Genomic DNA, 27,820 nt, shown 5'->3' with positions numbered 1-27,820 from the left:
TACATTCTGTCATTTCTTGTATTTAGAAGTGAGTGGATTTATTCTAGCAGGTGCTCAGCATAAATGCATCTTGAGCTGAAATATTTTATGATCTTTTGGAAAAATACCGGAAGAAGAGGAAAAACCCCACGGCCCTGCGAGCCTCCTTGCACTCTCCTATGGGTGCTTCATCCTGTGAACACGCTAGGAGAGACCTCCGGATTCCGCGTGCTGCACTTAGCCTAGTTCCAGGAGCTCTTTCCACCAGACGATCGCTGACAACGGCTGCGGAATGTTCCACGGAGCCGATCGAGGTCTCTTCACAACATTCTCCCCACCTTCCCCGGCTTGGGATTCTCACGCCAGCCTCTGATGCTGCAGCAAACCCTTGGGAGTAACGTTCGCTCCTCACCTGATGTGACTGGAGAAATGATTTTCTAGGAGTGGGCTTTTCCGAAACCAACCAGCCGGTGCTGAGCAAGCTCAGCAAGCCACCGTCACAGCTAAACAAATAACTTCCTCCATGCGGGTAGTGAGAAGTTATTCTCCGGTCAACAGGTCCACATGTGTAGGTACTTCAAAAAGTCTGTGGAAAATGAATTAAAAACTGACTTGCATAGCTCTTTGCTTAATACACATGCTCCGTGAACATGCTGAAGACCTGCTGTGTTTGTTTTAGGCTATAGTCATAGGCTGAATCTCACCATCATGGTCATCCACCCATTCATGCATTCAGGAGCTTTTTTATAACTTACTTACCCATTTTGAAATGAGAAAGATCTCCCAGCACCCATCCCCAGTGCCCACAAAAGCCCGGGGTTGCGGGGACAGGCTGAAGTCAAGATCCAGGAACTCAATCCAGGTCTCCCACAGGTGGGTGGCAGGGACCCAAGGACTTGAACCATGAAGTGCTGCCTCCCAGAATACACACTAGCAGGAAGCCAGAATTGGAAGCCGAGCTGGGACTGACACCCAGGCACTCCAGTAGGGATGCAGGTGTCTCAAGCAGTCACTGTGCCCAGCGCCCACACCCACTCAGGATTTACAGAGCAGGATCTCTGGGCTCCAGCCCTGCCAATGTCTTGAGGTCATCCTCTTCCACTTCTTGTTGTCCCCCAAGAGCCTTTGAATTTGGGACTCCCCTCCCATGGCTTGCTCAAGTCTTAGCTCAAATGTCACTTCTGCCAGAGACCTTTGCTAGCCACCCTTCTTTTTTTTAAAAAAATGATTTATTTATTTGCTTGAAAGTCAAGAGTTACATAGAGAGGCAGAGAGAGAGAGAGGTCTTCCATCTGCTGGTTCACTCCCCAATTGGCCTAAACGGCTGGAGCTCCACCAATCTGAAGCCAGGAGCCATGCGTTTCTTCTGGGTCTCCCACACAGGTGCAGGGGCCCAAGGACTTGGGCCATCTTCTACTGTTTTCAGGCCATAGCAGAGAGCTGGGTCGGAAGTGGGGCAGCTGGGTCTGGAACCAGCACCCATATGGGATGCCATACTGCAGGCGGCAGCTTTACCCGCTAGGCCACAGCGCCGGCCCCTAGTCACCCTTCTAAGTCAGCATCACTCCCCATCGCCCCACCCTGTTTGATGCTCCTCATAGCACCTAACAACTGTGCGAAGAGACAGTGTCAGGGATGTGTTTCTCTACAAGAGAGCAGTGCCAGGGAGGTCTGATTCACTACTTACAAACAGGTGTAGATGTAGCAACCCTGAGGCAGCAACAATGACTACTTCCATTTTATAAATGGTGAGACTGAGGTTCCACGGCTAGGAGGTAGGGTTGCTGAGAGGCCCCAGTGTACAACCGTTAAGAGTGTGCTGAGGGGCCAGCATTGTGGTGCAGCGGGTTAAACTGCCGCTTGCAACAGCAACATCTCACATTGGTATGCCAGTTCAAATCCTGGCTACCCCACTTCCGATCCAGCTCCCTAACACACCTGAGAAGGAAGCAGAAGATTTTCCAAGAACTTGGGCCCTTGCCACTCACATGGGAGACTCGGATGGAGTTCTAGGTTCCTGGTTTCAGTCTGGCCCAGTTCTGGATATTGTGGCTATTGGGGGAGTGAACCAGCAGATGGAAGACCTCTCTCTCTCTCTCTCTCTCTCTCTCTTTCTCTCTTTCTCTATCACTCTGCCCTTCAAATAAGTAAATTGGTCTTTAAAGAGCGCACCAAGCCACAAAGGGATAGAGTCCTTGTCCTCATGACGAGAGCACTGACAGGCAATCTGGCTTAGTCGTCAATGAAGGAAGCCAGGGACACTTCCCGGAGGAAGTGATGTCTCAGCTTAGTTGGGAACAAGATGGGTTTACTGGGGTGAAGGGAAGGGAAGATCCTCAGAGCAGAGGGAACAGCGTGGAGGCTGAAGGAGCAGCCAGAATTAGGAGCAGGTTGGTATGGCCAGAGGAGAGGACCCAAGGATGTGCTGTGAGGCCGGGGGTGGGGTCACCGCAACCCACATGGCAGGCTAACACAAGTCCCAGGGAGTGAAACATGCCAAGTACCGCTGGGAAGATGGCTCAGGACCCCCACACCACACACCGCCTGGGCCAGAGGCTGCCAGGCCGCTTCTCCAAGACCACATTGGCCCCTGACTCAAGGGGGCCCAGAGGCCACTGAGGTCTCTGACAGTCACTGCTGGCTCCCTGTGTGACTTCAGCTACCTCCATGCCCTCTCTTGGTCCCAGCCCCCAAAGGACACCCCCACCATCAGCCTGGCATCAACAGGATGCCACTGACCAGGGACAGCCTGGTGCTCCTGGACTCTCATCCTGAGACTCGGGCACTGGCCTCCCCACACTTGCTGAGTGAGGCTCACTCCCCACACTGGGGCTTGGCCCAGCAGCTTCCACACAAGGAGCTGAGTTCTCCTGCTCCCCAGTTATGCCAAGATATGGGGCTGCCCCCGGTTTGGGCAGGACTGGGGGGGAGCGGGGGTCTGTTCAGATCCTTCCAGAGACAAAGGAGCTGACCTGCAAAGAGTTCCAGCAGGAGCCCCGCTCCCCCTCCCTTCCCCCCTCTCCCTTCCTCGTCCACGTGTCTCTATTGTCTGCTCCCCGCTTCAGGGAAAGACACAGCCTCGGATGTGTCAAAACTACCACCCCCCGGCAGCAGGGAAATTAATTACTGGGCGATTTTCACTTCCTCTTGCAGCGCCCGCCCGAGCAAGGCACCGGAGCAGCACGGGCTGAGCGAGGCAGGCTACGACATGGGGGCACCTGCTCCCCAACACCATCAGTTCTGGCAGAAAAAGTTGAACCCCAAACCCAACAGGGGACTCCAGTGGGAGCCCAAGCTGGGAGAGGGGGCTTTCCTTAGTTAAAGCTGAGTGTCCACGCTGGCCACTTCAGAACTGGGGGAGAGGGAGAGGCCTGCGGGCAGCAGGGCTGCCGCCAGCCAGCGCACACTCTGCTGGGCACCCCCCGCCCCGTGTCCCCATGGGCCTGAACCCCGCCTGCTTGGGGCTGCGCTCCTCTGCTCCCCTCCACCTCTCCTTCTAGTTTGTACTTTTCCTTTCCTTTCTTTGCATCTGGGGGCGGGGGGCTTCCTTTTTGTGTGTTTGGAGCTCTTTCCCTCCCGTGGGTGCGCGAGTCTCTCCATCTCTTTCTTTCTCTGTTTCTCTCTTGTGTCTTTTTGTCCTTAGCTTGGTCTCTGCTTCTATTTCCACCTCTCTCCGTGTATGTTTCTCTCTCTCTCTCTCTCTCTCTCTCTCACACACACACACACACACACACACACGCACTCCCCTTTCTCCGTCTCTCTCTGCGCCTTTCTCGCCCTTTCTCGCCTCCTGCCTGCCCGCTGCTCCCTGCGCCTGGCCTGCCCCCACCGCCGCCGGTTCAAGGGAACGTGTGCGCAGCGATTGTCCTGGGGGACATTTGATGGATTAGAGCGCTGAACAGTTCCATTGCTAGGGGACCACCTGATCTCCTCCAGCCTGCGTCCCATATAAAGCCGGCAGCCGGAGTGCTGAGCGCAGCTCCTGCGATCGCCTGTCTGTGCGCCGCCGCCGCCGCCGCCGCCGCCGCCGCCGAGCCCGAGCCGGAGCCGGAGCTCGAGCCGGGGCGGCCACCCGCCCGCCCGCCCGCCCGCCGGGAGCTGTCCAGTGCTGAAAGCCCGCGCGGACAGCCAATCGCGCCCGCTGGCCGCCTCCCCCCACCAGGGCCCCACGCAAGTGCCCCCGCCGAGCCCCCCGCGGGCCGCACCATGCCGCGCTCCTTCCTGGTGAAGAAGATCAAAGGGGACGGCTTCCAGTGCAGCGGGGCGCCGGCCCCCACCTACCACCCCTTGGAGACTGCCTACGTGCTGCCTGGCGCCCGGGGGCCTCCCGGGGACAACGGTGAGTGGGACCGGAGGGGTGGGGGCGGAAGCCCTCCCCAACTTGAGCCGCGAGGAGGGGCGCGCGCGCGGCGGGGAAGCCCGGGAGGAGATCGCGGGCGGCGTGCGCCTCCCGGGCTTCCCCAGGGCCGGCCGGGCGCGGCAGGGGCTGCGTGGTACAAAGGGAAAGTCGCAGGGGCGGCCCATCCCGCGGCCACGCGCCAGCCGAGACTTTGAAAGTTGTGGCCCCAGAATGGGGCTGGAGTGAGGGGGTGAGGAGAAACACAGAGGGAGCTGGGGAGGGGCCAGAGCCGAGAGGGGTGGGGGGAGGCGCGCGCGGGGGGGTGGGGTGGTCGGGGGTGCAATGCACCGGCAAGGTGAAGCCACAGGGAGAGACCCGGTGTGTGTGCCCTGCTAGTGGGGGAGGTAAGGCGCTGGGGCTGGCAGTCCCTGGGGACGGGGGTGGTCTTGGGGGCACCTTTAAATTTGCTCCCCCAGCAGTGCCAGACCACAAGAGACCCCCACAAGAGGCCCCCTCACTGAACAACTCTTTTGTTACCCTCTCCGCATGCCTGCCAAAGGCTGGGTCTGTCCTGGGGACTGCCAGGGAGACAGGGTTCCTGGAAGGGGTTCCCCCAAAGTGGTTCCCGAGTCCCCGGTCTTCCCTCCCTCCCCACCTCCAGCGTCTCACCCCCTCCACAGCCAACCCTGCTGCTCCTTGTCAGCCTCCCCCGCCCCCACCCCACTCCACCTCTTCTCAGAGCAAGTTTCTGCAGGGACGAGGGTGTGGGGGACAAGAGAGGTCGTTCAGACCCAGAAAGGGGTGCACAGGGAGCACGGGGAGAAGCAGCAGGGGCTGTTTCTGTGGTCCCGATCTGCCTCCAGGGGATCACAACGGGGTTCTCCTCTGAGGGTCCCCGAGCACCGCAGGTGCCGGCAAAGACCGTGCCCCCTTTGGCAGTGAGATATCTGGCATCACATGTGGCAGCAGCTTTGGAGAGAGAGGGAGGGAGAGGAGAGAAGAAAGGGCTGAAGGCAAGGGGGGAGCTGAGACGGCAAAGACAGGAGCCCGGGAGGGTGGGGGCTCCCACCTCAGGGATTTCCAAGCACTGGCCACATTCCATCACTCTGCCAAGCCAGGCAGAGAGAGGGTGCTGGGCAAAGGGCTGTGTGACCTCATCAAGGTCAAAGAAGTTGAGGAGTGAGCAGGGATGCAGCCACAGCCCCTCGGCCCCTGGCCTCTCCCAGATCCCCAGGAGCAAAGCTCCTTCTCTGCTTGCAGGTTCCATGTCCCACTGTCCTCAGTTCTTGACCCTCTTGGGGCCAGAGGCAGAAGCCCACGAATAGGGCTGGGCTGGGCTGAGAGTTAGCAGAACAGAGCTGAGCCATCTGGGGCCACGCCAAGGCTGGGGAGTGTGTGCTAGGAGCTGGGAGAAGGGACCATAGCTGTGCGACTGGGAAACGGGTCCAGCAGGGCTGACACCAAGCACTGGGCTCCCACTCCCTGAGGCCCCTCCGGTCCTCTCCTCAGGCCAGCTGAGGAAACCCAGAGAATTTCCCACACACAGCCAGAACTGCAGGCTGCTCCTGGGGGGGGGAGGGGGGGGTGACGTCTTGCCTTGAATTCAGTCCAAAGAAAAAGCTTTCAAAGGAGCCCCTGAGGGAGGGGTGGGTAGCAGGGCAGGGGCAGTACCACCAACAGCAGTGTTGCTGTGGAGTTCCCCTGGGGTCTGACATCCTAGGGCCACCTTTGTCTTTGTCCCTATAGTTGCACAGGGCTCCAGCCCTGGCCTCTGGGGACTCCTGAGGCTGTCCTCATAGCACGCCTGGCCGGGACGTGGGAAGCCTGAGCTGCACATGGCTGACTTGCTGTGTGACCTTGGGCAAGTGCCTCCCCGCCTCTGGTCCTCAGCCTCCCGGCAATGAAAGATGCCATGAACTAAGCATCCTCCCAACTCTGACGCGTTGAGCTTGTGAAGGTCAAGTGTGGCGTGGCAGGCATGGGGATGTGTGACAGAGGGTCTGGTGGGCAGGGTTTCCTTGGGGAACTGTGAGCACACACGCTGTGGCTCACAGGGTGGCAGGGGCTCTGGGATCAGGCACTCTTCTGGGCTTCAGTCTCTGCTGGCCGATCAGTGGTGAGGACAGGCACCCTGACCAGGCCACCTCGGCAGTGTCTGCATCAGACAGTCAGGGCCAGGGATGAGGGGTGGCGGGGACTGTGACCCTTTGAGCCTGGGCATGAGCAAGAAACACAGGCCACCTTGGTGCATTTCCGGGGCCTCTTCTCCCCCTGGGTGTGGCCAGACCAGGCAGTGAGGGCTCCCTCACTCCATGGGCCAGTGGTAAGGGGGGCAGTGCTGAGGGTCCGGGGAGAGCCGGGCTCCTGGTGGTCCGTTGTCTCCGCTCTGCCGGAAATAACCTTGCTGAGCGTTTGAGGGAAGTGCGAAAAATTGCTGAGCCGACGTTTTTCTCTCCCAGCGTGTGTGAGTGTGCTGGGTAAACAAGGAGAAAGAGAGGAGGGAGGGGGGAGACGAGGAGAGGGAGGGAGGGAGGGAGGGAGTGTGGGCGGAGGGAGGGCCTGGGGCTGGAGATAGTTCCAGTTATTAGAAAGATCCTCTTACAAGCCATTCCTGCAGCTCTGGCTGCAGGGTCAGGCTGAGGCTGAGGCAGGCGGGGGGGGGGGGGGGGGCGGCGGCAGGAGGTTGAGGAGGGGACAGAGGGAACCTCTGAATGTGGGGGTCAGAGAAGCCACAGGCTCCTCACAGACACAGGACCCTAAAGGAGAGATGTAGCCCCTGTTCCAGAAATGCCTGGGAATGCCGCAGAATTCCTGGAGGGCTACACACACGCACACATGCACACACACACACGCACACACACACACACACGAACAATGCTCTTTGCCTCCCTACTCTCTTCCTTTTCAGATCTGGAAAATCATCCAGATCTCTCTGCAAAGCTCCCCCAGACAAGGAGCCAAGCTCTGCTCTCGCGTCCCCTCTGATAAAACGCTGCTCTTCCTCCCCTGCTCCTCCGGCTCCTGCTTCTCCCCTGGGTGAATCCGAGCATCGGTTCCATCTCCCGGTGAGCTGCCAACTCACATCCTCCCAACCCTCTCAGAACCTCGCCTTCCACCAAGCCCAGCGCCGTGGCCCCAGGCCCCCGCCCTGGGGGACGCAGGGACTCTCAGCTGCCCCAGAGAAGGCAGCTGCTCATCCATCTGCATGTTGGTGGTCTCGGGGCCCCTGCCAAGGACATCTTCTGGAGGGTCCATCTCCTCTCACACTCAATTCTGAACCCCAGCTGGGTGCCGGGGCCCCCTCCCTCTGCACCCTGGCCCTGTGCTACCCCTGTACGCTCTCAGAGTGCATCCGACCCAGGCAGAGGAGGGATCGATGCCAATCCAATAGCGCAGTTGTCTGCTCTCTGCAGCTACAGTAAGCCCCCGCCAGCACGCTGAGGAAGAGCGCCTACGTCTACCCATGGGCTTATCTAGTCGACCACATTATACCAGCGCCCACTTCCTCTCACTCCCTCTGTCGGCGCCAGGTAGTCGCTCTAGGCAAGGCCGAGTGCCCCAGCTGCTGCAAATCTTCTACCCCACGCCTCGGAAAGAGCATCTGGGGAGCAGGGCTGCAAAAGGGCTGCTGCACCAGTCCCCTGGCAGAGGGAGCCCAGAGAAGGCGGGGGAGACGCCCAAGGACATGCCGCAGGCCCATCTGCATCGCCCATAAGCACCACCTCCCCTGGCATCTTGGTCCTAGTCCGGGTCCAAGGTCCAGGTTACTGACACGTCAGAGGTTCAAAGTCTAGGTTCAGGCCCAATACCCAGTCCAGCATCAAGGTCTAATATCCGGTCCAACTTCAGATCTAGGACCAGGCTTGAGGTATAGTAGCATGATAAATGTCTGAGGTTACAGGTTCAGGTCCAAGGTCAAGTTTCATTGTCTAGGAACATGTTGGCATCAACATTCAAGACCCAGGTCCAATTCCCAGTCCAAGGACATGGACGGACTCTCACAGCTGGCTGAGTTAAGGCTTAGTCCCCCTTATTGGCTTTCTGTGTGGTCTTGACCTGGTCTTCCCCACTCCAGCTAGTTTCCCCTCTCATGAACTCAAGCAGTGGACACGATCTACTTTGGCTATGACTTTCCATGGACTAGAAATCCGACTTAGCTATGAATTCACGGCGTTCAGGAGAGTGGGGACTGGAGGACCCAGGAGGGACATGGAGGGTGGGGGCCCAAGGTTCCCCTAAAGCCTGGGGTTGCAGGGGAGCCAGGTAGGGAGTGTCCAGCTCTGGCTCCCGGCGAGAGCAAGCCCCTGTGCCGGTGCAGCAATTTATACACCCGAAGGCTCTCAGGCCACACACACAGCAGGCAGAGGGTGGGGAGGGCAGGGGAGGGTCAGCTCAGGAACACAGTGCTGGACTCTGCTGGGAGCTTCATCCGCACAGTCTAGGGATGCCTCGGGGTGGGGGGGGGATGCACCTCTGCTGAGAGCGGTGAGGCCCCCAGGCCTCTGGCCACCTTCCCAGCTGTGGCCTCCCCTGGAGTTCAGTGTCCACCCCCAGGGAAAGCAGGAGACCGGGAGAGGAGGCAGGACACTGCACAGCACGCCCTTCTCCACCAGCCGGGGCTGAGCCATTCTGGACGGTGAGCTGCTCGCTCCAGCCGCCGCTGCCTCCTTAAAAAGCCTCTTATTGATTCCTGCAGAGCTGTGGACCTCCCTGTGGGCCACAGGAATTGGGTCACAGTCAGGGAAGACCAATGCATGGGGAATTCCAGGAGGTGGGGTTGGTGGGGAGAGACCCTGGAATGTTCCAGAAGCTCCCAGAGCCTTGGTCAGTGGGCATCAGTCCCATGCCCTTCAGCCCTGGGCACGTTAGGCCAGACTTCACTGTGGCCTCTGCTCATCTGGACCCAGGGACACCCCCTCCGCGGGCAGACGCGCCAGCTGCCAGGCCTTTGCGGGAGGTGGGTGTCATTGCTGGTCCAGTGCCCAGGGAAGCGCTAACAAAGATGCTGTGGTAAGGGGAGGGGGAGGTATGCAGCCCCTTTGCCCAGCTCTGTGAACAGACAGGAGGAACTATTTTTATCTCGCTCTGCTGCTGACAGACCTGGCTTTCTGCTCAGCTGGCTGGGGCTGAATCTCGAGGCCCGAGGCCCTGGCACAGCAAGCAGCAGCTCTAAATATACCCATGCAGCAGCCCCTGCAGCCCCCGCCGCCCAGCGGGGCCGAGCCCTCCTCGGGAAACCGGGCTGCCTGGGAAGCTGGCCTGCTGCTGGGCCCCTCCTGGCTGCCCGTCTCTGGACAGGGAGGTGGGACCGGAGCCCAGGAACTCCCTGGAGGAAGTCAGGCGCCCTGGGAGTCTGGACCAGCTCCACTTTTCCAAAGGCCAGTCCAGCTCTGCCAGGAACTGGCTTGTGACCTGAGGGTGGCCAGGGGCCTCTCTCTCGGCTTCAGTTCCTGCGGAACAAGGGTGTGGGAGGCAGTGACCTTGGACAGGAGCTAATGCACCTTAAAGCACTTAGGAAGGTGCCTGGTACACAGTAAGTGCTCAATAAGTGTTGTCATTACTAAATATTATTTGCAAAAACATACAAGGGCCAGAGCATTTTCTAGAACATCAGCTTGTGCTTGCCCCAACACTCCACCATCCCGTAAGACATGAGCCCACCCCCACTTACCCCAACCTGCTCACTGAAACCCCCTCCCCTCCCTCAGCAACCTCCAGTTTTTGGAAAAAACACAGGCTTCGGAGGGGTGCAAAGCTGCCCTATGCTCCAGTGACCTTGGGCAAACCCTTTCCCCTCTCCGGACCTCTTCGAGGGCTGGCACCTGGGATTGCCCCACCCCCACCCCACGCAGGAGCCAGGCAGGGGACTAAGGCCTCAGTTCTCACACACTCCCCTTCCCATTGCTCCCTTAGGCCCAGACTCTTTTTTTTTTTTTTTTTTCAGATTTATTTGAAAGACAGACTTACAGAAAGAGAGTGAGAGGAGATACAGAGAGATCTTCTGTCCACTGTTCATTCCCCAAATAGCCTCAAGAGCTGGGGCTAGGCCAGGCTAAAGCCAGGGACCAGGAGTTTCTTCCAGGTCTCCCACGCAGGTGCAGCAGCCCAAGCACTTGGGCCATCCTCCACTGCTTTCCCAGGCCATAGCAGAGAGCTGGCTTGGAAGTGGAGCAGCTGGGACTCGAACTGGCACCCAAATGAGATGCCAGCACTGCAGGCCATGGCTTTAATCCACTACACCACAATACCAGCCCCCAGATTCTTTTTTTTTTCTTCCAGTGGACTCTGGCCCTTTGAGCTGAAGCATCAACAAGACTCTTGGGCCGGGAAACACAAAGCTATCAAGGTGCAAGTGCACATCTCCAAATTGCTTCTGGGCCTTCCCCACAGCCCTACATGACAGGGAAGGCTCTGCTTCTCAGCCCTCTAACAGGAGATCTGAGCCCAGAGAGGCTGTGGGGCTTGCCTAAGGTCACACAGCTAGGGTCTGTGTGCAACAGCCAAGACTCTTTCCTCGGGGTCCCTGCTTGTCTCTGCTTCTGTCCAGACTAAAGCCAGAGTCCTGTCTCAATATGTTGGCTGGGGGGTGGGGAAGGCCTCTGGGTTCCATGCATAGGTTAGAGCGTGGCTTCAGTGTTCCCTGGGATTCTCCAGGGCAGGGGCCCAGAGAGGTGAGGGGGTTGCCCAAGGTCACAGAGCAGCCTGGCACAGCCATGCATATCTCCTTCACTCGGTCAGACTGGAAGGTCATGGCCAGAAAAGGCGGGAACAATCATCATCACAACACTAACAACAGCTTGAGAGCCTACTGTGCACCAGGCATTGTCCTCGGCACGTCACGGGCACTCGCTCACCCAGGCCCGTGGTGAAGGCCACTCTGCAGAGGCCTGTGGAGCTGAGAAGGGGGCAGGGAGCAGGAGAAGCAGACGAAGGGGACACAGCGCCTTGATTCACACAGGCTGCAGACAGAGTCTTTACAGCATGGCCACCAATCCTCTCCCCCGTACAGGCCAGGCGCAGAGAGGCCACACAACCTGGCCAGTTAGGACCACCTCCTCCCGACATAACCACACCCCCTTTGTGATGAGGCTTATGCAAACCCCCGGCCACTGCACATCAGGCCTGGGCCTGCTGTTCCTGTCCTGAAGGCAGCTCCACACCCACACGGGCCCTTGCCACACTCCCAGTTTCAAAAGCCCCCAGCCACAGAAGAAAGGCACTGCAGTGCTGTGGGCCGCCAGCAGAGGGCACCATAGCAGAGCACCCAGCTGGAGTGAGAGCCATCCTGTTCCCGTAGCAGTTTTTCTTCAGAACATGGCCAGGGAATTAGCATCCTGAGTGAGAGAGAGAGAGAAAGGCGAGGAGAGCAGCCACAGGATGTGTCAGGGTGGACGCCAAGAAAACAGCAGCACTAAAATCCATCTGGGGACGCTGGGAGTGCTGCTCCTAACAGCCAGCTCACGCCGTGGGTTCCGTGTGCCAGGCCCTGGGTGGGAAATCCTGGTTCTGATCTCCTGGCTGCACAACCTTAGGCCTGTTCCTTCCCATCCTCGTGCCTTGGTTTCTCTTCCATAAAATGGCATCAACCGCGCAGTCCAAGGGTAGAGGGCCTTCACGTCGTGGGGGGAGGGGCTCACACCTAAGTGTGAGTTAGGTCATTCTGTCTCCTTACTGCTTGTTTATTGGTGGGCTCTCTACCACAGAGGCACAGAGAAGTAAAGCAGTTTGTCTGAGGTCACCCAGCTGGGACTGGGAAAGCCAAACTCATATCCAAGCAAACACGAAAATAGTGCTCTGGGCCAGTAAATCATCCTTTTACATAATACCACGCACCACTGGCCAGGTACCACCCCAGACAGATCCCACACTATTCCCATTTCCAGAAAAGAGACTCAAGGCACAGGCACACACTGACTCACGCAAGGTCACCCAGTGGGACTCTGAGTCAGAAAACCAAGTGGCCCTTCCCATGCCACGGCCCGGGACCACATGAAGTAGAGAACGGTCCTGAGCCCAGGTGGACTGGCCCTGCCCCCAGCAGACCCCACCGGGCTGGGGAGTGAGGCTGGCCCGGCAAATCCGTATCACTCGGTCCTCAACTGCCTATGGCTGCTGGGTTGAGCAACCCAGCCATACCCCTCCCAGGGCCCTCCCAGCTTGCGGGAAACAGGGGAACAGAACAGTGGGTTCCCATCCTGGCTCCACCCCTTGAGCAGGTGCCCCCAACCCCTGTGCACCTGGTGCCTCTTAACTACAGCAAGAGTACCGTCGTGAGGATTCAGGGAGAGGTTGGCAGTGAAGTACTTAGCCCAGAGCCTGGCACACGGCGAGTGTGCAATAAATGGCAGCTGTCACGATTATTCATGGTTACAACGTGAGCAAAGACAGAGGGAGAAGGAGGGGTCTGGGAGGGCCCAATGGGTACCGAACTTGGTCTGAACATTCTGGGAGCGGGCTGGGTCCTGGGGTGGGAGGCAGGACGCTCCCGACCAACAGCAGATGGGAAGGGAGGAATGGGACGCTAAGAGCCTGCTCACTCAGCCCCACCCCTGTTAAAAAAAAAAAAAATGCCACCACCGCTCTCCCTGCCCCGCCCCCATCTGACCACAAAGCCACTTCCTACTGAGTCCTCCACTCCCACACTCCCCAATTACTTCTGTGTACAAAGAGCTCTGTGCCAGCCGCTGCAGGAACAGAGGAAAAAAACAAGGGTGCAGCCTCGCCTACAGGGCTGGGAGGCAGACTTCACCCTGTGACACCCCAAATGCCAGGAGAGAGGCAAGAGCCCGGAGGCTGACTCAACCGGGCTGTGGGAGGGAACAGAAGCTGCCCACGCTGCTCAGCCACAAGTCTGCCCGCCCGCCACCTCGGAATCCCGGTCCTACCCGCTCCCACCCGCTCCCACCCGTTCCCACCGCCACCTCGGAATCCCGGTCCCTGCTGACAATGCCCTCTTCCGCCTGCTCGCTTCAGTCGGGGCGGGGAAGGGCAACCAGACCTGAGATCTCAGAGGGCAGGGGGAGAGGGTCCAGCCTCCAGACCTGCCGCACCCCAGCCGTGAAACGTCCCACAGGGGCCTCTCCTCTGCTGTTCGCTCAAAGCAGAGGACAGCGCGAGCGCTCAGTAACTACCTGTCCGGAGGATTCCTTTGCTCAGTATCTGTCAGAGACCGCAGAGAGCCCACCCCTGCAGGGGGCACTCTGCAAAGGTGCTAGAACCAGGTAGACCAGAGGAGGCAGAGCCAAATCAGGGTGGCCCCCACGGAACCCCCGGGAGAGCCCCAGCCTGCCCCAGCTGGGGCCCATGGCACAGGGGGTTTCTGGTGCAGCTCCGGTCCCCGTGCAGAGAGGAGGAAAGGTAAGTCAGCAAGACTTCCGGGGAGCAGGGGCCTGCCACACACTTGGCAGGTGGCTCTGACCGGACTGGGGTGCGTGGGGGTGACAAGTATCCATCACACAGCCACTCTGAGCCAGGCACGTGTGGGCACTCACATCAAAGGCAGACAATTAAGTCATCTGCAATGAAGTCACTTTCTCAAGCAAGTAAACAGGCTCACTGGAACAGCCACCACCCCCACAGCAACTCCCGCGGGCTCCTCCGTCACCTTCCTCACTGGGCAGGGGGGACCCTGGGGACAGCTACCTGAGCAGTCTGCTCGTGTGTACAGGGCCTGCACGGCACCTTCCTCTCTCCACTCAGTCCTTCCAACCACGCTAGGGGCGGCTGTCCAATCACAAGCTCCATTTTGCAGATGGAAAAACTGAGACGAGAGGAAGTTGCAGGGCAGGAACAGCAGTGTTGTGGGAAAACGCCTCTCGCTCAGACTGCTATGTCTCAATCTTGTCGGCCCCACCACTTAGCAGTTGTAAGCTTAGCCTGTTTGCTGTGGACCCCTGTGGCTCAGTTTCTCTATCTGCAAAGTGGGTATGGCAGTAAGCTCTTCACCGCGTGGCTGTGAGCACCTCGGGTGACCGTGAAGGCAAACCAGCAGCAAAGCACGGGGGCGCGTGTTTCACGGGGTGGGAGAGAACGATCTGGACCCAGGAACCCGACCCTGGGAGCTTAGGCGCACGCCTGCGACCAGAGGCCTCCCAGCGGCCATCCTCGCCCAAGAGCTGCCAGAGCACGCTGCGGGGCGCGGGAGTGGCTCGCCCGGAGCGGGACGCCCTCCTGGGGAACTCGTCCTCAACGCCCCCGTGCCTCCTGCACTTCTCGCCCCCTCCAGGTTACGCCCCGCACTGCCTGCCTCCGAGCAGCTACGATGCCGACCAGAAGCCGGGCCTGGAGCTGGCGCCGGCAGAGCCCGCGTACCCGCCGGCGGCGCCGGAGGAATACAGCGACCCCGAGAGCCCGCAGTCGAGCCTGTCGGCGCGCTACTTCCGCGGGGAGGCGGCCGTGACCGACAGTTACTCCATGGACGCCTTCTTCATCTCGGACGGGCGCTCGCGGCGGCGCCGGGGCGGGGGCGGCGGGGACGCGGGCGGCGCCGGGGGCGGCGGCGGTGGCGGCGCCGGGGGGCGCGCGGGGCGCACGGGGGCGTCGGCGGGCGGCGGGCACCGGCACGCGTGCGCCGAGTGCGGCAAGACGTACGCCACGTCGTCGAACCTGAGCCGCCACAAGCAGACGCACCGCAGCCTGGACAGCCAGCTGGCGCGCAAGTGCCCGACGTGCGGCAAGGCGTACGTGTCCATGCCCGCGCTCGCCATGCACGTGCTGACGCACAACCTGCGCCACAAGTGCGGCGTGTGCGGCAAGGCCTTCTCGCGGCCCTGGCTGCTGCAGGGCCACATGCGCTCGCACACGGGCGAGAAGCCGTTCGGCTGCGCGCACTGCGGCAAGGCCTTCGCCGACCGCTCCAACCTGCGCGCGCACATGCAGACGCACTCGGCGTTCAAGCACTACCGCTGCCGCCAGTGCGACAAGAGCTTCGCGCTCAAGTCCTACCTCCACAAGCACTGCGAGGCTGCCTGCGTCAAGGGCGCCGAGCCGCCCCCGCCGCCCCCCGCCGGCGCGGCCAGCTGAGCCTGCCGCCTGGCCCGCGCGCCGCGTGCCCCGGGCTCCCCACCACCTGCGCCCGCAGCGCCCTCTCCAGCCCCAGCTGCAGTCCCCTGTCCACGCTGCCCGTGGGCACCCCCAGCCCAGCCCAGAATTCACATCTCACTTCCGGCACTGTCTGCCCCCGCGCCCCATGACCCACGCCGTCCTTTCCGGCTACCGCTCGGACCTCCACCTCCTGTCCAAGGCCTTCAAGGCTCCCAACTCAGGCACCAGGTCCGCACCTCTCCCAAGCCCCGGAGCCGGAAGTTTCTCTCGCCCAGACCCTGCGCCGCCTCACTTCTGCCCTTCTTTCTCTTCTCAGCGGAGGCGCAGACCTTCCCTTGACCCCCAGGCCAACCTCGGTGTACCCACCCGCCCCTGGCAGCCCTCAGACCCCAGTCCAACCCCAAACCATTCTCTGGCCTCTCGGCTGGGTCTCCCTATATGTGCCCCTCTGCGAGTCGGATCTCCCGGTCTGCCCTGAACCCGTCCGTGCCATTCACAGCCCTCGCCTCACACGCGCACGCACCACACACGCCCGCTCCACTCGCCAGGCCCCGGGGTTCTCATCGCTCGCTCCCAGATCCCCTCCTCCCTAGCAGACCTAACCTCTGAGTTTCCCCGACAGAGAGCGGGCTCGGGGCCTCGCCCCTAAGGTAAGCCCCTCTCTCGGGGGTCTCCAGCCTCCAGCTGCCCTCCCCCGGGGCCTCTGCGCACTTTCCCCATCCCAGGACTCCAGTACTGGCCGAAGTCTGGAGGCCTCACCCGCGCCCTTCCCCCGGTCCAGCTGGGCCCTCCTCGTTATTTATTTGCGTATTTATGTATTTATTTATTTATGAGTCTATTTAATCTCTCGGTCTCCCCCAGGGACAGACTGGCTTCCCCAGCTGGACTGGTGGATCAGGAAGCCAGGCACGGAGAGGGACGAAGGCCATAGAGGACTCCCCCTGCCACACACACACCCACACACACACACACACCCACACACACACTCTCTGTCTCTGGTCTCAGGGGAACCCTCGCCCCAGAGCCTTGCTAAGGAAGGGGACACTAGAACAGGAGGCGTGGTCTGCTGACCCTCAACCAGGGCGGCGCAGCGACCTCAGGAGGTCCTGTCGTGGGGCAGGTCCCCACCCTCCTGAGCCCTCCGCTCGGCTCCAGGGAGCTGGGAGAGGGGGATCCTCGTTTGTTTCCTGTTTTTTCCTCTTGTCCAGGACCCCAGGTTCCAGGGACCGACTGAGCCCCGGACCCCACTGGGGCCTCTGGCCCGCGCCCCGGGAGGAGCGCTCTCTCCCGGCCACGTCTATGCAACTGGCCCCGGACAGAGGGGCGGGGGCTGCCAGCCCCCCGCCCGTTGGCCGCCACTACCTCCTCTGCCGCAGCGCTTCCACAGGCCCGGGCGAGGAAGAAGCACACGCCTCCACGCGCACGGCCCGGCCCCTCTGCTTTAAGCACACGCCTTTGCCCCCAACCCAAGGGCAGGAGTCCAGACTCCTCCAAGGACCCTCCTCTGCCACCCCTGTCTACCAGCCACCGTGCAGACCGGAAGGGCCCTGGGGCTTCAGAGAGGTGGGTGGTCCTTTGCCCAGCCAGCTCCAGGCCCACCGGGAAAGGAGGCGGCAGGGACGGCAGGCGGGCGAGGGCTTGCAGAAGCAATTACGGAGGGTGTTGACCCTGTAAATAGGAACTTCTGACAGCAATAATTTTCCATGCATGCTAAGCCTTTTGGCCATATTTTGTATGAGCGCTTGGCGCTCCCTTTTCCTTCCCCCAAGTCACCCCCAGACCCCCATCCCCTCCCCACTCTCAGCAGTATTACTTGTAACGCAATTCAGGGATATTAAAGGGACTTTGGCCACTCACCAGCGCCTCCAGACCTTGTGATGGGGGAGGGGAGAAGGGGAGGGCATGGCAGGCAGGATTCTTCCTCTCTGTTTGCCTCTGCATCCTGCGCTGCCTTACCTGGCACCAGGGGTCACCCAGGCCCCTCCCAGGTCTCCTCAATCCTAAACAGTCCTCAAAATTGGGCTCAAGAACCAAAGTAAGAGCACAAGTGAATGACACCAGATCCCTTAAGACAGCAGGGAGTGGTACAGCCTGTGGCTCATCAGCGAGTCTGTCTCACCTTAAAGAACCGCAGTCCAAATCCCCTGCCCCGTAACTGTGGAGTGCATCTGTGTACCACAGCCAGTTGACAACCCCTGGTAAGCTCTGCCCCACGTCGTCGCCTACAGCTCTGCCCCGATTCTGCAGTCACACCCGGGCCATGTATGCACCAAGTGCAGGCATGTGGAGAGGCTGAGTGTCTCAGCAGACCACGGGGCTGCCCCGGAGCTGGCGGGCTGCGGGCATGGAGACGTTCAGGAAGCTGCTGGTCAGTCAGTCCACACTCTGCAGCTTCGGCGTGCCTGCAAAGTACAGATCTGTCCTAGGTCTTATACAAAGCTCACTGGGGACGATCAGCCCCCAACCCCCAACCCACTCTCGCCCAGAAGCAGGGCGGCGGGCAGTGGGCACTACCACCTCCCCTGGGGCCTTCTCGTGGGGTTCCTCCTTTCGTAAGTGGTGTGCACAGTTTTTAGACCACCTCTCTCGTACCTGCCTACACATTGTCCCTTCACACACCTCTGGGCAGGTGGCTGTGTTCCTGGCAGTGTGCTGGGTGTGCCCAATACCGACAGCAGCCATGGGAACTCCCCGGCCCAAGCAGTCTCCAGCAGGCACCTGCTGCACTTCCTCACCCTCCACATACACGCCACACCGTGCCCTGCCCTGGCGACTGTTACCCATCTCATGTGCGTTTCAGGCTCAGGGAACAGAAACTACTCTAGATCCCTTTGAATCCAAAAATATTTATATTGGGTGCTGGCAGCTGGTGAAATTCAGGGCAAGACTGGAAGACTGAGCCCTCACCCGGACTTCTGGATCCCCAGGAGACCACTGCCTCTCCCACAGTCAGACACGGGGATCAAGAGGCTGTGCTGAACGACTGACGTTGAGACTAAAGCATGGCAGGTGCCACCAGGGATGGCGGGGGGGCTGCCACTGCCGCTATAAGCTTCCTCTGTGCTGACACTGGAAGACTCCACAGAACATGGCCCAGGACCATGTGGACAGCAGCAAGAGCCAAGGCAGCAGGAAGATGACCCTGGTCCAGTTTTGCCTACGGAAGTACATCCGAATGGCAGACCACGACTCACTGTCAGTTCCCTTGTTGCAAAACAGTCTGAGGAAAGTGGTTTTGAACTGTCCAGACAGGCCCTGCAGAAGGGAGGTGGCAATGGGTGCTGGGTGCCCGTGGGCAAAGTCCAGTCCATTTGTCCTGGTCCCTCCTGGAGAGGAGCGTGCAATCTGGGAACCTCCGTTTCTGGAGGATCTTGACTGGTCAGAGTGACACCATCCCCTGGGTTCACAATGAGCACATTCCCCGATTCTGGCTGCTGAGACTAGAAGAGAGAGGGCTGCTGGAAGCTTCTGGAAAACTTTGCTGCTTTCTTCCTTAAGAAGTCCAGACCGTCTTCCCCTTGAACATGAACAGGGCAGCATGTCGTCTTGTGACCATGAAGGGAACCAACAGCACGCAGCCTGCACCATGGGTGGAAAAGTGAGGACAAGGAAAAAACCCATGTCTCTGATGACGTCAGGGAGCCAATGAGCAAAGCGCCCTGAAACCCACGCTCTGCGAGCCGCTGTGTGGGACACAGGTGAATTACCGTTTAAGTCGGTTGAATCAGCTTCCTGTAACCCGCAGCCCAGAGCACCTCAGTGGGCTCACGCTCCAGTCTGCTTTCCCCAGCGGCCTCTGAGGCCTTCAGGACCACCTCCCCTCCCCCAGCCTCTGCTTCCCCTCCTACCAGCCCGGCTGCCGCACCCTGCGACTTTGCTACACAGAGGAAGGGGCTCCCGGCCTGCTCCGGGTATCTCATCACACCCCGGCTCCCGTGTGCACCCTCGTGCACCACTCCAAGACTTACACTTTCATTGCTGGCCTTCCCTGCAGGCTACCTCCACTTGAAAATCCCCAGAGCTTCAGCCCCACGCTGAAGCCTGACTCCGTTCTCCTCTGGGGTCTCCCACTTGCACCCACCCACTCTTACACAAAAACCCAGAGGTCATGTCTCCCACCTCTGCCTCCCCCACCAGGCTCTGTCCATGTTTCCCCTCCATTCTCTGGGCCCCAGCCTGGCCAGCTGCACTATTACGTCTTGCCTGGGCCACTGGACCAGCCTCCTCGCTGGTTTCCTTCACTCGTCTGCCTCCCTGCCTCCCTGCCTCTAGCCACAGCAGGCCACAGTTCAAAAATGCAGATCCGATCATATCTGACTTAGTTTCCTTAGACGGTTGAAACAAACCACCCTGGCCAGGTTGGCTCACAACCAGCGGGCACTGATTGCTCATAGCTCTGGAGGTACGGAAGTCCCAGACCAACGTGCTGGCAGACTCAGGGGCCGGTGGGACCTCCTTCCAGGTTCACAGACACCCTCTCGTGACACATGGGCAAGGGAGCTCTCCAGGTCTCTGTTCTGAAGGCTCAAGTTCCAAGAGGACTCTGCCCCCTCCTGACCATCTTCCAAAGGCCCCCTCCTAACCCATCACTTCGGGGTTCGGAGTTCAGCAGGAGGAATTGAGGCGGGACATGCAAGTGTCTCAGCATTCCAGCTCCAACCACTGCCCAAAGCCCAACCTGCTCACACACAAAGCACCCTCGTCACATCCCCACATCCCAGCTGCCCTGAGAGTCCTAACCTATGCAGCATCGAGCCTCACGTCTAAAATCCAAAGTCTCCATGGAACTGGGGAGCTGTTTCCCCAGTCAGCCAAGGCACAAGGACACCGGGGTGCGCTGTTCCCCAAGACACGCTTCTGAGATGCAGTGGTGGGACAGGCCTGGGACAGCCTGTCCACTCCATGAGGAAGAGGAAAGAAGAGAGGGCCGACAGACCCAGCGAAGGCCGAACAATGCAGAGCCCACGAGCTCTCTCACTGTTCAAGCATAAACCATTCCAGCCCAATACCCTGCCCTCCAGGGCCACTGGGGCGGTACTCCCGACCCACTAGGCCGCGCCTCAGCCCACTGGGCTCCAAGCAGCTCTGCTCCGGTGGCTGTGGAGAGGGGCTGTCTGGTCTGCCACAAGCAAGGCCATGGTCCCCTCTTCTGAGACCCAGGAGGCACCCGATGACCTTGACCTTCCCTGTCTGAGCTGGTACCCTCAGCCAAGTCCCTGCACAGTCCGATCCTGTGAAATCCGAATGCACCTCACAGCGTCACTCCACGCCTTCCCTTCAGCTCACGCTGCCAGTTTCCCTGCTGGGGTGGCCAATTCTGCCCATGACCCACCCCCCTCACCGCCTCCTCACCCAGGGCCCCGGACCCCTCACCACCTCCTCACCCAGCGGCCCCGGCCCCCTCACCGCCTCTCACCCAAGGGCCCCGGCCCCCTCACCGCCTCCTCACCCAGGGCCCCGGCCCCCTCACCGCCTCCTCACCCAGGGACCCCGGCCCCCTCACCGCCTCCTCACCCAGGGCCCCGGCCCCCTCACCGCCTCCTCACCCAGGGGCCCCGGCCCCCTCACCGCCTCCTCACCCAGGGCCCCGGCCCCCTCACCCCCTCCTCACCCAGGGCCCCGGCCCCCTCACCGCCTCCTCACCCAGGGCCCCGGCCCCCTCACCGCCTCCTCACCCAGGGCCCCGGCCCCCTCACCGCCTCCTCACCCAGGGCCCCGGCCCCCTCACCGCCTCCTCACCCAGGGGCCACGGCCCCCTCACCACCTCCTCACCCAGGGGCCCAGCCCCCTCACCGCCTCCTCACCCAGGGACCCCGGCCCATGCTCAGTGTCAGCTGTCAGATGCCCTTTTTCTTTCTTTCTTTTTTTTTAACCTGGATAGGCTGAGAACTTTCCAAGTCTTTACATTCTGTTTCCTTTTTGCTTAAAAATTCCATCTGGTGGAGTTGGGGGTGTGGCAGAGCCGGCTAAGCCACCACCTGTGATGAAATGAGCACTGGTTTGAGTCCCGGCTGCTCCATTTCCGATCCAGCTCCCTGCTAATGCACCTGGGAAAGCAGCGGAGGATGGCTCAATTCCTTAGGCCCCTGCACCCGCGTGGGAGACCCAGAAGAAACTCCTGGCTTCGGCCTGGCCCAGTCCTGACCACTATAGTCATTTGCAAAGTGAACCAGCGAATAAAGGATCTCTGTCTCTCCCTCTGTGTAAACATTTGTTTGTTTACTTGAGAGGCAGAGTTACAGAGAGAGGGAGAGGCAGAGAGAGATCCTTTACCTGCTGGTTCACTTTCCAAATGACTCCCCAAAAGGCCGCAACAGCCTAGAGCTGCGCTGATCCGAAGCCAGGACCCAGAGGTTCTCCCGGGTCTCCCATGTAGGTGTAGGGGCCTGAGCACTCGGGCCATCTTCCACAGCTTTCCCAGGCTGGATCGGAAGTGGAGCAGCTGGGACTCGAACCTGTGTCCATATTGGATGCCGGCGCTGGTTTTACCCCCTATGCCACCGCGCTGGCTGGTAACTGCCTTTCAAATAAACAAATAAATCTTTTAAGAAATCCATCTTCAAGCCATTTCTTTCTGCTTGCATTTTACTCTGAGCAGTCGGGAGGAGCCAAGCCACACAGCCAACACTGCCTTACAACGGTTGTGGCTCAATGTCCACTTTCCTTTTTCTTTTATTTCTTTTTAAAGATTTATTTATTTACTTGAAACTCAGAGTTATACAGAAAGAGTAGGAGAGGCAGAGAGATAAAGAGGTCTTCCATCCACTGGTTCACTCCCAGCTAACCGTAACGGCTGGAGCTGCGCCAATCCAAAGCCAGGAGCCAGGAGCTTCCTCCAGGTCTCCCACACGGGTGCAGGGGCCCAAGGACTTGGGCCATCTTCTACTGCTCTCCCAGGCCATAGCAGAGAGCTGGATCAGACGTAGAACAGCTGGGACTTGAACCAGTGCCCACATGGGATGCCGGCACTGTAGGCGGCAGCTTTACCCACAACACCACTGTGCAGGCCTCTCAATGTCCACTTTTTTTTTTTTTTTTTTTTTTGACAGGCAGAGTGGACAGTGAGAGAGAGAGACAGAGAGAAAGGTCTTCCTTTTTGCCGTTGGTTCACCCTCCAATGGCCGCCACGGCCGGCGCGCTGCGGCCGGCGCACCGCGCTGATCTGATGGCAGGAGCCAGGAGCCAGGTGCTTTTCCTGGTCTCCCATGGGGTGCAGGGCCCAAGCACCTGGGCCATCCTCCACTGCACTCCCTGGCCACAGCAGAGGGCTGGCCTGGAAGAGGGGCAACCGGGACAGAATCCAGCGCCCCAACCGGGACTAGAACCCGGTGTGCCGGCGCCGCTAGGCGGAGGATTAGCCTAGTGAGCCACGGCGCCGGCCTTCAATGTCCACTTTCATCACGCACAAGGTCTGCCTTCCCCAAACGCTGGATTCCACGGGCACTCGGCCACGTGCTCTGCCTGCCCTCCGCCACCCCCCTCCCCTCCCCCCGGCCTCGCGAGCACGGAGACTCCTCTCGGCTGCCTTTTCCCTCCGCATCAGGGCTACCTGGGCCTCTCCGTGACGACGGAGGCTTTCTCCGCGGCTCTCCGCGCCGGAATCACCTGAATGGTCCACACCGCGCGGCGGCTTCTTGCTACACGCATCTCACAATTCCCGCACCTTCTGCCTACTGCGCCGCCCCGAAGCCACTCCGGCTGTCTCAGACACTTGGTAAAAGGAAGCCGTGCACCCACGGGCCAGCTCCTGTCCTCACCGCCCTGGAATCTGTGGAGGATAAATAACATCCATTTCTTTCTCACTCTGGAGCCTGGGATGCCCTAGCAAAGGGGCTGACATCTTGGGGTCTGGCGCGAGCCACTTCCGGGATCTGAGACACGGGCTCCTCACGGAAGGGTAAGGGGCTCTTCCGGGTCTCTTTTCCAGGGCACTAATCCCCTGCGGAGGACTCTGCCCCCACGGCCTAATCACCTTTCAGTGTTTTGTTTTGAAAGATTTATTTATTTATTTGAAAGGCAGAGTGTGTGGGGGGGGACAGAGAGAGAGAGAGATCTTTCATCTGTTGGTTCTCCCCTCAAATGGCCACAAAGGCCAGCGCTGGGCCTGGCTGAAACCAGGAGCCAGGAGCTTCTCCTGGGCCTCCGACATGGGTGCAAGGGCCCAAGCACTTGGGGCCACCTTCTGCCTTTCCCAAGAGCATTAGCAGAGAGCTGGATTGGACGTGGAGCAGCCAGGACTCGAACCAGCGCCCATGTGGGATGCTGGTGGGGCTTTACCAGCTGTGCCACAGCACTGGCCCCTCTCAAAGACACTTCTGACGCCAACACGCTGGCAGTGGGAGTTCCAGTTAGGGATGTGGGGAGTCTGCAAACCTGACCGCAACTGTGGGAGCTGGCGTTCCCCTCAGTCACCTCCTTGGGGGTCCCGTGCTACGCTTCTGCAGCACTTCCCACCAACGTCTCTTTTCATTTATTTGGGGGGGGGGAGAGAATCTTCCATCTGATGATTTATTCCCTAAATGCCCACAACAGCCAGGCCTGGGTCAGGAGCCTGAAACACAATCCCGGATGCCCACATGGTGGGAGGGACCCCAGCACCTGGGCCATGACTGGCTACATTACAGGGTGTCCATTAGCAGGAAACTGGAATCAGCAGAGTCAGGACTTGAACCCAGGCACTACAGGTTCTAGGCACAACACGTGGTGCCTTAACCGCTGCCCTCAACTTTTCTCTTCATTCTGTTTTCCATGAACGCTTTGAAGTTCACTGGGACTAGTCTGGAAGTGTGGACCGAGACCGTCAAGATCTGTTAGTAATTTTCAGTGCAACACAACAGCTCACAGCGAATGAGCACTCGCGATGCCTCACACTGTCTCCCTCCGCCAGGCAGGTGACAGCACTGTGGCTCTTGTGTGGTGCAGGAAACTGCTCACAGACAGGTGACGGGTCCCAGGTCAGCCATGCAGCGAGATGTGAGACCTGAGCCCAGACCAGGAGCAGGGCCAAGGAGGAGCCTGCAGCGAGTCCCCCACACTCTGTTCTGCCTCCTGCCGGTGAGGTCTGAGCCGAGTGGGAGGGGACCCAGGAGCAGAAATGAGGGACAGGAACAGCACAGTGGCTGGGAAGGCGTTGGCTCGGGCTGGGGGGCACCGGTCAGTCCCAGGCTCCCGCGAAAGGGACAGTGGCTGGGAAAGCGTTGGCACCCCGGGGCGGGGGGGCGGGCACCGGTCAGTCCTAGGCTCCCAGTGGGTGACAGGTGCCAGCACACCCAGGGCAGCAGCTCAGCACAGGGCACGCCCTGGACAATGTTAGTTCCGGGCTGTCACGTGACTCGCTCTGTCTCCTGGATGGGAGGAGGACGGACAGGAGGGGGCCCTGGTGAGCCCATGAGAAGCCATCTAAAAGCTGCCTCAAGGCCCGGGCTCGGCAGGCACCAAAGCTTCGGGAGAAAGAGGCGGCTCCTGTGCACGAAACCGGAACAGGAGGGGCCGAGCCTGGTGCAGCCGTCACAACGCCAGGCATACGGGCGGCCCGTATGCCGTGTCCCGGTGCCGGGTGTGGGTCCTGGCTCCGCTCCCAATTCCAGCTTCCTGGCACTGCTCCCCCTGGGAGGCAGCAGCTGAGGGCTTGAGTACTTGGGTCCCTGCCACCGGACTGAGCTCTGGGTTCCCGGCTTGGGCTTGGCCCAGCTCTAGCTGCTGCAGGCATTTGGGGAGGGAACCAGTGGATGGAAGACTTCTCCCTCCCTCCCTCCTTCCCCCTCCCTATCTCTCTCTCTCTCTCTCTCCATCTCTTTGCCCTTCAAATACAAGCTTGAAAAAGAAAAAGAACAGGGATTTAGGGACCAGCGGAGGGCACTAGGAGGCGATGGAGAGGAAGCCAGCGTCACGCAGCGCTGGCTGCTTGGAGGGAGGGGCGCTGACGACTGGGCGTGGCTTCCGTGGCACAGAAACCCCGCCCAAACACTCAGCAAAGTGCTCTGCCGGCCCAGCTGCCTCTCCTGGGAGACCCTTGGTCAAGGAGAGAGCTTCCGGGCCAGCGCAGCCGCCGAGGCACGAGCGGGCGCTGCTGGCGGCTCAGGCCAGCCGGGGCAGGGAAGGCGCTTGTCCACTTAGCTCTGCCCTGCCCCTGATCCCCGCGCGGGGTTCGCCGAGCGCTCGGGTCAAGTGCACGGCAGCCCCCATTGCCTGACGTGTGACACCCTCAGGGCAACCTCCATCAGTGAGGGGCGGGAGTCAGTGGACACACCCACCCCTGCGCCTGGGGGGGGGCAATCCGGATGCCTCGTGGCTACAGGACTTCTAGGGCTAGATGGAAAAGGCCAGGAAGCTTCCAGCAGGCTCTCTTGGGACACCTGCTCCTGGGAAGCCCAATGGAGAAGCCATGTGCAGCGGGCGTGCCTGACAGCAGGCAGGGGTCCCGCCAACAGGCAGGTTCCCCCAAGCTGCTGAGCCCGCGGCCCAGTGTGGAGAGCGCCAAGCAGTCCTCCTGGGGGCGCCCCCTCTGTGAGGATAACAGAGCGGTCAGCTGAGGCCGCTGAGTGTCGGAAGGGTTTGCTTTGCACCATTAACTCCACCTCCCCCCCACACACACACACACCAGGGACATGCACCCAGCCCAGACGGAGACACCAGCCCCCCGCAGCACCCCGCCCCAGGCCTGCGCTGGCCCCCAGGGAAGGCCTCTCGCTCTTACCCAACCACAGGCTGCTGTGGCCGACATAACAGCACTACTGACTGGACGGGTGTTTGCAGCTCTTCTACGGTCCTGGGCCAGGGTGTGGAGCCTGTCCCACCCCCACCCCTCACCGCCCTGCAAGGGTGGGAAGCCCGGCTCTCCAGGAGAAAGCGAGGCCAGGTCCTGCAGTGCTGTTCAGAAATCAGGGGCCACGCACTTCAGGGCAGGGTGAACCTGCTGGGGTTCAGAGGTGAGAGCAAACAAAGCCAAGTCCTCTGTGGCAGTCTCACTCCCCTTGCCAGGGATTGGAGTAGGCACGGACATAGGATAATCTTCTTGCCCTTGGCGTGGTGGGGGGAGGCGGCTCTTTGTTAGAAAGAGACACAAGGGGGTGACTTTACTTCCACCTGTGAACGTTGTGAGGTAGTGTGATGTGATGTGATGTTCTGAGCTACAGCAGCCATACTGGGACCATGAGTAGCAAAGATGAGGACAAAGCCAGATGCTAGGATGATGGCACATAAAGATGGCGTGACCCTGGTCTTGGGTGACACTGTTCAGCCGCTCTTCACCAGTCTTGGAAGTGAGAAAGCCAATCTTCATGTTTAAGCTCTTTTAAGTTGGGACATGTGTATGGTAAGACACCGAATTTGATACCAGGAGTAGGGTAACAGCTTGATGAGACTGAGGTCAAATCTCCATGTTTCCACTCCAAAAACCACTGTCCTGCCCTCCTGACCTCCTGTAAGGAGGAAGACCCCTTCCCTCTCAACAGAAGTCTCCGATCTCAGTAATTCCTGGGCGGAAGTGCGGGTGGCAGCTCCACTTCCTGAGCCGGGACCAAGTGCAGAAGCCGAAAGCTTCCAGTGACACTCACAACAGCCTCGCCATCCTCGGTTCTGGGAGGAGCCGGAACGGTGACTTTCTCCAGCAAAGCGGGATGCCAGAGCCCCGGGCACCGCGGTGATGGGCAGCGTCACCTCCCCGTCCACGTGGGACTCAGAAAGCCAGTGACGGCCGAGGGCGCGTGGCCCCACGGGGACAGTGCTGTGGCTCACCTCTCAGCGCCGGGGTTCAAGCCCCAGCTCCACTCCCGACCCGGCTTCCCGCCAGGGCACCCTGGGGAGCAGCTGCAGTACCAGGCTCCCTGCCGCCAAAGTGCAAGACCCAGCAGAGTCCCCGCTCCTGGCTTCAGCCTGGCCCGGCCCTGGCTGTTGCAGCTTTCGGGAAGTGACCCAGCAGGTGGAAGATCTCTCCGTCTGTTTCTGTATCTCTCTGCCTTTCGGATAAATAAAAATAATAATAGAATTTATTTAAAGAAAGTGTCACCTGTCTCTCCCTCTCTCTCTCTCTGTAACTCTACCTCTCAAATACATAAGTAAATCTTAAAAAAAAAAGTGTCAGTAACCAACTGGCAGCCTCCCAAGGGCAGGATTCCAGGGAGCTCCGTGGGACAGTCGCTGCGGGTGAGCCACGCAGCGCGCAGGGGTGCGGAGGGGCCTCTGGGGCCGGGCTGCTGGACCTGAGCCCCAGCTCGGCCACTCAAGCCCCCTGCCCTCGGGTCCAGCGCCGCCACCTGGGAAACGGGACCTACCTGGCGGGGTCGGGAGTTACTACACAAGCAGCGTGCTCTCCACGCTTTGCAGCCTGCACCGGCTTCCGGGAGGACTGCCGTGGGCGCCGCCGCTTCTGCCGACTCACGCCTGCTCGGCAGGTCCGGCCACCGCCCGCCAGCGCGCCCGGGGCCGACCGCGCCTCCCCAGCGCCGGGACTGCACACTC

The 27,820-nt window shown here is 60.3% G+C and overlaps 1 protein-coding gene and 1 long non-coding RNA gene across 4 annotated transcripts; one reads left to right on the top strand and one right to left on the bottom strand.

Annotated features, from left to right (window-relative positions):
* Positions 1-27,820, bottom strand: LOC108176616 (uncharacterized). 3 transcript variants are annotated; one of them, XR_011379954.1, is made up of 4 exons: positions 27,634-27,820; positions 26,058-27,318; positions 22,911-23,129; positions 1-565 (listed from the first exon to the last, which is right to left on the bottom strand). It is a non-coding gene; the product is annotated as an uncharacterized lncRNA (long non-coding RNA). The 3 variants fall into 3 exon arrangements; XR_011379955.1 differs by lacking the exon at positions 1-565 and adding an exon at positions 17,318-18,940; XR_001793275.3 differs by lacking the exon at positions 1-565 and having other exon boundaries at positions 21,994-23,129.
* On the top strand, positions 4,072-17,217 carry SCRT2 (scratch family transcriptional repressor 2). The gene is made up of 2 exons (XM_070051978.1): positions 4,072-4,318; positions 14,544-17,217. Exons 1-2 carry the CDS (start codon positions 4,186-4,188, stop codon positions 15,338-15,340), a joined length of 930 nt encoding a protein of 309 aa, XP_069908079.1. The 5' UTR covers positions 4,072-4,185; the 3' UTR covers positions 15,341-17,217.

Source organism: Oryctolagus cuniculus, chromosome 11 (genome assembly GCF_964237555.1).
Source record: "Oryctolagus cuniculus chromosome 11, mOryCun1.1, whole genome shotgun sequence".
NCBI lineage: Eukaryota > Metazoa > Chordata > Mammalia > Lagomorpha > Leporidae > Oryctolagus > Oryctolagus cuniculus.
This window is presented reverse-complemented; position numbering and strand designations above follow the sequence as displayed.

Coding starts and splice junctions, on each gene's coding strand:
- SCRT2 (XM_070051978.1), top strand. CDS start 4,186: ATGCCGCGCTCCTTCCTGGTGAAGAAGATCAAAGGGGACGGCTTCCAG. Junction 4,319..14,543: donor GGGGCCTCCCGGGGACAACG/GTGAGTGGGACC, acceptor CGCCCCCTCCAG/GTTACGCCCCGCACTGCCTG.